The sequence below is a fragment of the Nicotiana tabacum genome, chromosome 1 (assembly GCF_000715075.1).
Source record: "Nicotiana tabacum cultivar K326 chromosome 1, ASM71507v2, whole genome shotgun sequence".
Taxonomy (NCBI): Eukaryota; Viridiplantae; Streptophyta; class Magnoliopsida; order Solanales; family Solanaceae; genus Nicotiana; species Nicotiana tabacum.
Genome location: NC_134080.1, coordinates 11,946,204 through 11,955,865, shown reverse-complemented (window position 1 = coordinate 11,955,865; position 9,662 = coordinate 11,946,204). Strand labels below are relative to the sequence as shown.

The 9,662-nt window shown below is 35.9% G+C and overlaps 2 protein-coding genes across 3 annotated transcripts; one reads left to right on the top strand and one right to left on the bottom strand.

The window, feature by feature from the left end:
- The first annotated feature begins 898 nt into the window (after window positions 1–898).
- Window positions 899–6,964, top strand: LOC107830143 (uncharacterized). Of its 2 annotated transcripts, none has more exons than XM_075237558.1 (9): window positions 899–1,418; window positions 2,007–2,207; window positions 2,298–2,420; window positions 2,717–2,754; window positions 2,880–2,988; window positions 3,334–5,553; window positions 5,808–5,963; window positions 6,239–6,309; window positions 6,411–6,964. In XM_075237558.1, exons 1-9 carry the CDS (start codon window positions 1,341–1,343, stop codon window positions 6,628–6,630), a joined length of 3,216 nt encoding a protein of 1,071 aa, XP_075093659.1. In that variant the 5' UTR covers window positions 899–1,340; the 3' UTR covers window positions 6,631–6,964. The 2 variants fall into 2 exon arrangements, with proteins under 2 accessions (XP_075093659.1, XP_075093629.1); XM_075237528.1 differs by having other exon boundaries at window positions 902–1,418; window positions 5,805–5,963.
- Window positions 6,965–7,694: 730 nt separating this feature from the next.
- LOC107830145 (protein LURP-one-related 11) lies at window positions 7,695–9,212 on the bottom strand. Its single transcript, XM_016657625.2, has 3 exons — window positions 8,873–9,212; window positions 8,188–8,421; window positions 7,695–8,060 (listed from the first exon to the last, which is right to left on the bottom strand). Exons 1-3 carry the CDS (start codon window positions 9,131–9,133, stop codon window positions 7,926–7,928), a joined length of 630 nt encoding a protein of 209 aa, XP_016513111.1. The 5' UTR covers window positions 9,134–9,212; the 3' UTR covers window positions 7,695–7,925.
- Between the last annotated feature and the right edge of the window lie 450 nt (window positions 9,213–9,662).

Genomic DNA, 9,662 nt, shown 5'->3' with positions numbered 1-9,662 from the left:
AGTACTAAATAGGATCTATAAAAGTTTGATTGTGATTTAGCGAAAACTGAATTTTACCAAAAATAATTGTTGAATAGATTGATGATGTAGCAACAAACATTTTAGAAGACCCCCAAAAATAGAAAACTAAGGAATTTTTGCATTAGAATCCTATGCTAGGCTGCTAGGTTCAAATCACTTGGAATAATTTAGATTGTAAAATGAAACCCCACCAAGAAAGAAAAATATTTGAGAAAAAAATTAACACAACATTAGTTTGACCCAAAAATTTCCTGAAATTTTTGAATTTACCCAAATGAAGAAAATGATAGTTTTTTTCTTCTTTTTTATTGACATATTCAGTTGACTTTACACGCCCCTTACAAAATAATAATTATAGTATATATTTTACCATATAACTCCTAATAATGATAAATAGTTTCTTAGCATTTTAAAAAAATTCAGGAGAAATGAGTAATTAATGAAAATAAAATATAAAAAATTATATTTCTCTTGATTTGGTAAAATTGACAAGTAAAAATGAAAATTTATTTTAGCATAGTGGACAAATAAAAGTGAAGCGAAGGAGTATTAAGCAAGATCTTCTTAGAATAATTTGAAGGTCATTAATGTCAATTCACAATCCCTAATAACAGTAATAATACAATTTGTTAATTATGTTACTCCCATACAATTAATATAATAATAAATTTACTAAAAAATTTCACCTAATATCTGATCAGTCAGAATCTTGAAACAAGACAAAGAAGCTTCCCTTTCCAATATTTTATTTTCTTCTTTCTCTTTTCCCAATTTTGTTGACAAATAACACCAATAAAGCCAATTATTTTCCTAAAGTAAATAATAAAGAAAAGAAACAACAACAGGAATATATAATATAAGTAAATTGTCACTATATGACTACTCTTTTTCAAAGGGAACTGTTATATATACACAAAGATACAGAGAGAGAAAGAGGAAGAGAGAGAGAACCACTGTGTGTGTGTGTGTGAAATACAGGAAGAAAAACCCACTTCAGATCTGTTGTTCTCTCTCTTCTTAACACATTCTTGATTACTTTCACAAGTGTTTCATTTCATATTGTAACAATGGCTCCATTTTAACTCAGTTTCAGCTCATATTTCACTCAACTGTGTTAATTCAGTGCCACGTGTCTCTTCTCTGTTTCTTACTCTTTTCAGCTCTACACTGCAAAACTCAATCTGTGTATTCTTAGTTTTGTGAATTTGAGTATTTTTTCAGCTGCATGATCATTTTCCGGCAGTGTTCGCCGGAGCTCCGGTGAGGCTCAGAGCTGAGCTCCGGCGCAAATGTATTAGTTTAGGGTTAATATTGTAAAAATGTTCAAGTCTGGGAGATGGAGGAGCGAAAAGAACAAGATCAAAGCTGTTTTCAAGTTGCAGTTTCATGCAACTCAGGTACTATTATGGTCAAAGATTGAATTTTACTGTCATTGCATTCTTGAGAGATTTTTTTTCTTCCAAAGATTGCATTTTTACCGTTATTACATTCTTGTTAGAAAATTTATGGTCAAAGATTGAATTTTTACTGTCATTTGTATTGTTGGGAGAAGATTTATGGTCAAAGATTGGATTTTTACTTCTTTTGTCGGTTGTGAGTTACTTTTTCTTGAAAATTAGTGTTTGAATGCATTGGGAATAACAATGTGAAAATCAGTGATTAGATGCATTCTTTTCTATATTGTAAAATCAGTTTTTTGATGTGTAATTTGATGTGCAGATTCATATATGATACTCCAATTTAATGTTGATATTGTTTAAATAAAGTTCCAGTTCTTACATTGTGAAGATCTTTGATTTAGATATCATATAATGCTGCAATTTCTTGTAAATGGAGCTGTTTTCTGCTTCAATTTTCTCTTCTAAGTTGTTTCTTTGGTTGGATTTGTTGTGTGTGTGTGTTGGGGGGGGGGGGGGGTTAAAAAGGGTGGATGGAGGATTGGCAGTTATGCATTGAATGAAAGCATAATGGGATAATTTGTGTAGGTGTCACAGGTAGTTGGAGATGCATTAATGGTATCTGTGGTCCCTGCTGATGTTGGAAAGCCAACGGTAAAATCAGATAAGGCAACGGTTCGTGATGGGAGCTGCTATTGGGAGAATGGAGTTCTTGAAACTGTGAAATTCGTCCGAGAGCCAAAGACGGGGAAGATTCATGAGAGGATCTATAACTTTGTTGTGGGAACTGTAAGCAACATTTCTTGTTTATGGTTTTGTATGCGATGCTGCATCCTTGTTTAGGGAGTTATGTGAATCTTTTGGTTGTTTACTTTGTAGGGTTCTTCAAAATCTGGAGTTGTTGGCGAAGCTTCGTTTGATTTTTCGAGTTATGCAGATGCAACTAAGGTTTCCTTAGTGTCTCTTCCTCTAAAAAATTCTAAATCTGAAGCTGTGTTGCATGTAAGTACATTAAACCTTTTTGGAAGAATATTATTGGCATTGGTATTTAGTAAATTGAAGGTACCTTGGAACAACGGTAAAGTTGTCTCGGTCACAGGTTCGAGCCATAGAAGCAGTCTCTATTACTTGCGTTAGGGGGTAGGCTGTCTACATCACACCCTTTGGGGTACCGCCCTTCCCTGGACCCTGCATTAACGCGGAATGCTTTGTGCACTCAGATACCCTTTTCTTTTTGGTATTTAGAAAATTCTTTGCATTGGTGTAATTGGTTTCCAATTGCTATTGTTAAACTGTAGGTTTCAATACAGAGGATTCAGGATTCTGCTGATCAAAGGTGCTATCCAATTTCCAGAAGGCTTTCATGTTTTTGCGCGTGTGTTTTAGTACTTGATTGCAAGCTGAATCTAATGTCGAAAGTTAACAAAAATTCCCACTTTTTGGTGTTTTTACTTTTTACAGTGTTGTCGAAGAAATCGAAACTGCAAAACTTAATTCTCTGGATAGAAGTTTGAGATCACAATTAAGCAACGATGATTTTGATTCAATAGTTAAAGACGATTTTATTGAGGTAAACAAATTAAGACCTTTGTCCGATTGTTATCTGAGGATCATATGCTCAGACTTTATCATAGTCGGGGAGCAATATTTTAAAGCTTGCCATTGCACTTTGTTATTGATCTATAGATTTTGGGAGCAATATTTTAAAGCTTGCCATTGCACGTTGTTATTGATCAATCGATTTTGGGAGCAATTTCTCATAGCCTGCTATACAATTGGTTCTTGACTGATAAATTTCACACACAAACACGCACACATGTATGTGTATATTTGAATATCTTCCATCAAATTATGCCTCGTTCTTGGTTTTCTGATTATTTGCTGTTGTGCCATTATTTTTCCTTGGATTTGACAGGAAGCTCTGGCCAACAAACCTACATCACAAAATGGTGGAAAGAATGGCAACTGCCGGACATCAAGCGAATCTGATATTACCCTGTCCAGTTCTGGAAGCAGCTCAGGGCTTGATACACCTTGTGAAATCCCATTGAAGAACAACACGGTTCATCACGAGCAAATAAGCTTTCCGTCCTCTCTGACTAATGCTTTGGTTCCCCGGAAGCAAAATAGCAATGTCTCAACAACAGTTCATGAAGAAAGTCCGAATGCACACTGGGAGTGGATGGAAGCTTCTGCTTTTGATGCGGGTCCAGATGTTGTTGAAAAGCTCAAAACTGAGCTCATAGCTATGGCTAGGCAAGCAGACGTGTCGGATTTGGAACTACAGACTCTTCGGAAACAGATAGTCAAGGAGAGCAAAAGGGGACAGGACCTCTCAAAAGAGGTAGCTAGTTTGAAAGAGGAACGAGATGCTCTCAAGGAAGAATGCGATAAACTTAAAGCCTCACAGAAACGTATGGACGAGACAAAGTCCAAAGACAAGTTGCTTTACGACAATGGGGATATTCAGGCTCTTGTAGATGAGCTTAGGCAAGAGTTGAATTATCACAAGGACATGAATGCAAATCTTCAGATACAACTTCAGAAGACACAAGAATCAAATTCTGAGCTAATTCTTGCTGTCCAAGATCTAGATGAAATGTTGGAACAGAAAAACCAAGAAATTGCTAACCTGTCCAACAAATCAACGACGTGCGATGATGCTGAGAAGTTTCCAGATGTTATCTCCAACTCCAAGCATGAAATGAGTGATGAAGATGATGAAGAGCAAAAAGCACTTGAGCAGCTTGTGAGACAGCATAGCGATGCCAAGGAAACATACGTGCTAGAGCAAAAAATCATGGACCTGCATGGTGAAATTGAGATCTACAGAAGAGACAGAGACGATTTAGAGATGCAGATGGAGCAACTTGCCCTTGACTATGAGATACTGAAGCAAGAAAACCATGACATGTCATACAAATTGGAGCAAAGCCAGATACAGGAACAATTAAAGATGCAGTATGAATGTTCCTCTTCGTATGCCACTGCAAGTCAACTGGAAGCCCAGATCGAGAGCTTGGAGAACGAGCTGAAGAAGCAATCTGAAGAATTCTCTGACTCTTTGGTCACAATTAGTGATCTTGAAGCTCAAGTCAGAAACTTGGAGGAAGAACTGGAAAAGCAAGCCCAGGGATTTGAAGCTGATTTGGGCGCGCTGACTCGTGATAAAGTTGAACAAGAGCAGAGAGCGATACGAGCTGAAGAAGCATTGAGGAAGACTAGATGGCAAAATGCTAGCACAGCAGAGCGGCTTCAGGAGGAATTTAAACGGCTCTCTGTCCAAATGGCGTCCACTTTTGAGGCTAATGAAAAATTAGCTAGCAAAGCATTGAACGAAGCTAACGAATTCCGCCTACAGAAAATGCACCTTGAAGATATGCTCCAGAAATCGTCCGAGGAGCTCCAATCTATCAGAGACCATTATGAAGTAAAGATTCTTGAGCTTTCCAGCCAGGTGAGTAAAATGACAGGTCAAATCGACAAGTTGCAGAGAGAAATAGCCGAAAAATCTGTGCAACTAGAGAGACAAGAAGAGCTCGTCAAGGAAACTCAGCAGCATCAGTCACAGAAAGTTATTATCCTTGAAGCTGAGATTGAAAATCTATTAGCAGACAAGAAAATATCTTCTGCTCATGATGAACAGAAGAATAGCTTGATGGCTGAATTAGATAAAATGAGGACATCAATCAAGGATATGGAATTGCTTGTCGAACAAGGTCGCAATGAAAGAAGTGAACTGGAGACTAAGCTTGCATCAGTAAGAAAAGAAGCTGAGGAGTCTTTGAAGGAATTAAACAATATGAGGTCTCTTAAGGCTGAGAAGGAGGCAATAGCTGGGAAACTGCATTTGGAAATGGATAACCTTAAATCGAGATGCAATGAAATGAAAAGGATGTTGTTTGAGGACGAGGTGGAGAAAGAAAAATTGAAAAAGCAGGTGTCTCAATTAAAAGGTGATCTGAAGAAGAAAGAGGATGCATTGAATAGCTTAGATAAAAAGCTCAAGGATGGCAATAGTCGAATAATAGCTTCTAATGGAATGAAAGCAACATCAAAGAACAACAAGTCCATACCCACATCTGCAGGCTCAAGAGAGGTTGCAAGTCTTAAAGAGAAGATAAAGTTGCTTGAGGTAATTTACTTGCATTTTCTGTTTCTGAATGTATTCCAACTTCAATACGAATTGCTGTCTGTGTCGTCTTTTACATATTTTCAAACTTTACAATATGCATAGGTTGTCTTTATGATCTTACTAGGAAATAAACTGTCTGTACTTCCTTTATTACTGGACCTTTGTGTTTCCAGTGTTGTTCAAATTTTTACGTGAATTGGTATATGAAATAGCAACTGCTATTAATTTTGTGCGAATTGTTCCACGACCAGCAGGGTCAGATCAAGCTGAAGGAAAGTGCACTTGAGAGTTCAACAAATTCATTTTTGGAGAAGGAGAGAGATCTTCAAGACAAAATAGAGGAGTTAGATAGAAGATTAGAAGATCTTAGTCAGAATGCAGAAAGGCTGTCTGAACAAGAGTCCCGAAAGGTCAGCTGCAAGCCATCTTTATTCTGCTTTTGTCACAAAACTTAAGTTACTTTAGTAAACGCCAGCAGCAAGACAGTCAGTTTATTCTGTTCTTGAGAACTTATTAATCGGTTCACAAGGAAAGCAAACTGAGCATACGAGTATTATTGCATGGTTACGGCTCAAGTACTAAGCACAATTAACTCGTTCAAGTTTGAATTGACACTGATATGATATTAGCTCGTATTGACTTTTGTGATAGAGCATTCTAAATTTTTGGTTCATACTGGATACAGGTAGCTGCAGATGCTCTATGTCCAGGTTCTACGACATGCACAAAAGATGAAAGTTCCTTCACAGGGAAGAGGTACGAGTTCTCATTTTTCTCAAGCGCTTACTAGAAATCTGAATGTATTCCCGGACGTCTTTCTTCCTTTATCATCTTTGTAAATACTTTTGTACATGCAGCTGCAATGGCTGTTCATTTGACAAGGAAAATGAAGCCTCAGCGTCTAATACAAGACATCTCGAGGAATTGTCCAGCGAAATTGAACTACTGAGGGAGAGGAACAATGTAATGGAAGAAGAACTGAAGGAAATGCAAGAGAGATATTCAGAAATAAGCCTCAAGTTTGCTGAGGTAGAAGGAGAAAGACAACAACTAGTAATGAAATTGCGAAAACGCTAAAAAGAAACCATAAGACAGTTCCAACTTCCAAAGAAGTGATTACTAAAATTGTCAAAATAAATGTAAATTGGTGAGGAAAAATTCATCATTTTAAAGTTTTGTTTCTTGCATATAATGTTTGACTTTTTAGTCCTAGATATTATACAAGAATGTAAAATAGTTTAGCTAAATAGGTTGTGATTAGTTATTGGTAATATCTTCTGTTTATGAAAATACTCTTTTCTTTTTATCATTTAATATTTGCATGGACAAATATTTCGTTCTTTGGTCTGTAAAAGAAGAAAATTTGTTCTAGCTATTTGATCAATGAGAGTAAGATATCTTTTCCAGTGAATTTATTTTGTCATCAGTTTGAGTTTAGACTTATACTATTAGAGTTCAACATACATAAACTATCACACAGCAGCCGGCCGCACTAAGATCCCGCTATGCGTCGGGGTCCGGGAGAGTCCGGGAAAAGACCGGACCACAAGAGTCTATTTTATGCAGTCTTATTCAGCATTTCTGTAAGAGGTTGTTTTCACGTCTTGAACCCGTACCTCATGGTCACATGACAACAACTTTACCAGCTACGCGAAGTCTCCTCCTCATAAACTATCACACAGCCTTTGGGCAAATTGTTATGATTCTATAAAATATGAAATTGTGTAACTATTTTCCTTGATGTGATATACGATTACGACTGTAAAAAATAAAATATTACTATTATTTTGAAAGGCACTAAACTGTAGTGGTTTAGTTAAATAGGATTCACTATGCTAAAAGTTTGTGATTTTCATAAATTGGGATAATGCCTAGAGAATGCCCATAAAATGGTTAAATTATTAGATATCGAACTCTATCTAATGCTTCAGGTATTAGCCACAGCTCGTAATCATTCAGTAATTCTGCAGGTGAATCATTATGTATTGATAGTAGTCTGTAATTAATTTAGTATCCATTGGTCAAAAAAGTTGTTAATGGCAGTCTTTAGTCTGTACCAACTAACTTAAAATAATCTTGGATTTTGCCTTGAGCATGAACTACAATTATTTTCAATTCAATCCTATTACTGGTGCATATAAGATAGAACACTCTGATAATAAATTGTACATTTCAATATTCATTACAGGATTACGTATAAACAACTCATTACTTAAGTTACAAACTAATTAATTTCTCTTTTCAGATGTATCTTTCCCTGTTTGCAAGAACAAACAAAGAATTCCCAACAAAATAGGAAGAAGAAAAAAAGGGAGGAAAGAGATATTACAACAACAAAGATGATTCAGTCCCAAACAAGTTAGGGTCTATAATCAAATTTTGTGATGGATGAGACCACAAACAGTAACAAGAGCCATAACCAATGAATGATCAACATGAGGTTCCACAACCAATGTTAATACATCACTTCCAAATAGTACTCCTGAAGTTGCTTGTTTTTGTTTTACCTGAGAAACACAAAGCCAAAATTTTTTTTACACCATCAGTATACTTTAATTTGTTGTAGCAGGTAACCTGCATTATTTTTACGGACGATTATATGTTGTTATCTCAAAATTAAGGGTAGTGATTAACCTCTGCAACAAGTCTGCCTGCTTGGGTCACAATCTTAATTGATGTTGTGCCAAGGATAATGTTATAGCAATTTGCTTCAGCTTGATTACATCCCAATATAACATTATAGTAATTCATATTATCTCCTCTAAGGACATTGTGAATTTTCTTCACTTGAAACCATGGTATCTCCTTACTAGTCACACCTTCATAACTCCATTTATAGCCATCCCAATGTCCAAAAACTGGAACTTTCTGAGAAAAAAAGAAAAAAAAACAAGAAAATATGTAAGCATTTGAAAATATAATTAACTAAATAAAAAATGTTATTCTCTAACCGTTTAAATTTTTAAATAAAATGATTGTAATTCAGTTTGGTATTAGAGCACAGGCGGATCCACCTTGCGACCTAAGGGTTCACCACTTCACATGAACCAAATAGCTTTTGACCAAACAGTGTAGAATGTTCGAAAAATTTACTAAATATCTAAAAATGTTAAAATGTGAACCCAGTTACTATTTAAAATTTACTCGAAGTCGTTACAGAAACCCATAAACATTAAATTCTGGATACGCCTCTATATTAGAGCAGACAAAATAGTGGACTCAAATCTCATTGTCACTTGATTATTTTTGAAAGAACTTTTAGGTGTTTGGCTCATAAAAAAGAATCAATCCAGCGCGTAAACGGCCAACTTATGCTTACCCTATTTCGAATAGAAAAGAGAACCCTGCCGTTGGAATCCATGAGATGGACTTCCTTGCTACGTTTAATGTTGTAGTTGTCAATTCGGTAAACAATTTGGCCTTTTGAATCATAAACAGTGCAGCCATTTCCATGGTAGACTAGAGATTTCATCCACAAAGTAAATATTTCTCTTCTTGGGCTCATATAAGAGTTTGAAGAAATTGAAGAAGAAGAAGAAATAGTACTTAGGTTTGACTTGTTAGAGTAAACTTTAGCCATTGAAATGGACTTATTAGAGAGGAAGTTGGAAATTAATTTGAGGAAGAAGACAATGGACAAGGGTATATATTTTGCTAATGAAAAGGGGTATATATACTTGCAAAAAGAATATAAAAGAGATGGATTAACCAAGTGGACAGAACCATGCAAAATAAAGTTTTCCACTTTCTTGGTCACTTCTTTCTGGCTAATGGCTTAAATGCTAAAGAAACGTGCAAATATTAACTTACTTTTTTTTAAATAGGTGTTCGAGTCGACCTGCGTGTATCTCGATTATTTTCCCGAACTGTCAAAGGGAATTTATATGTAACCTTGAGGGGTTACCGGACTCCATAAACTTCGGTAGAAATCTTATATATTTATATGTGTATACCTTGAAAATGTTTTATTATATCACTTGCCATCCTGGACACTAAAAGCTTTTAGGGAGCATTGGTTGAGCAAAATACTGGTGCCCCTGTCGCGTTAAAATCATTGCTGCTTGCTACAACCAATTAAGCAACTTACGTGCACCTCGACTACTATATAG

Bases quoted from the DNA above. Each gene is read 5' to 3' on its own strand.
- LOC107830143 (XM_075237528.1), top strand. From the start codon at position 1,341: ATGTTCAAGTCTGGGAGATGGAGGAGCGAAAAGAACAAGATCAAAGCT. The intron at 2,755-2,879 runs GTGCTATCCAAT...TACTTTTTACAG, and splicing joins CAGGATTCTGCTGATCAAAG to TGTTGTCGAAGAAATCGAAA. The intron at 5,554-5,804 runs GTAATTTACTTG...TTCCACGACCAG, and splicing joins AGAAGATAAAGTTGCTTGAG to CAGGGTCAGATCAAGCTGAA.
- LOC107830145 (XM_016657625.2), bottom strand. From the start codon at position 9,133: ATGGCTAAAGTTTACTCTAACAAGTCAAACCTAAGTACTATTTCTTCT. The intron at 8,422-8,872 runs GTAAGCATAAGT...TTTTTTTCTCAG, and splicing joins TCTTTTCTATTCGAAATAGG to AAAGTTCCAGTTTTTGGACA. The intron at 8,061-8,187 runs GTTAATCACTAC...TGTGTTTCTCAG, and splicing joins CAGGCAGACTTGTTGCAGAG to GTAAAACAAAAACAAGCAAC.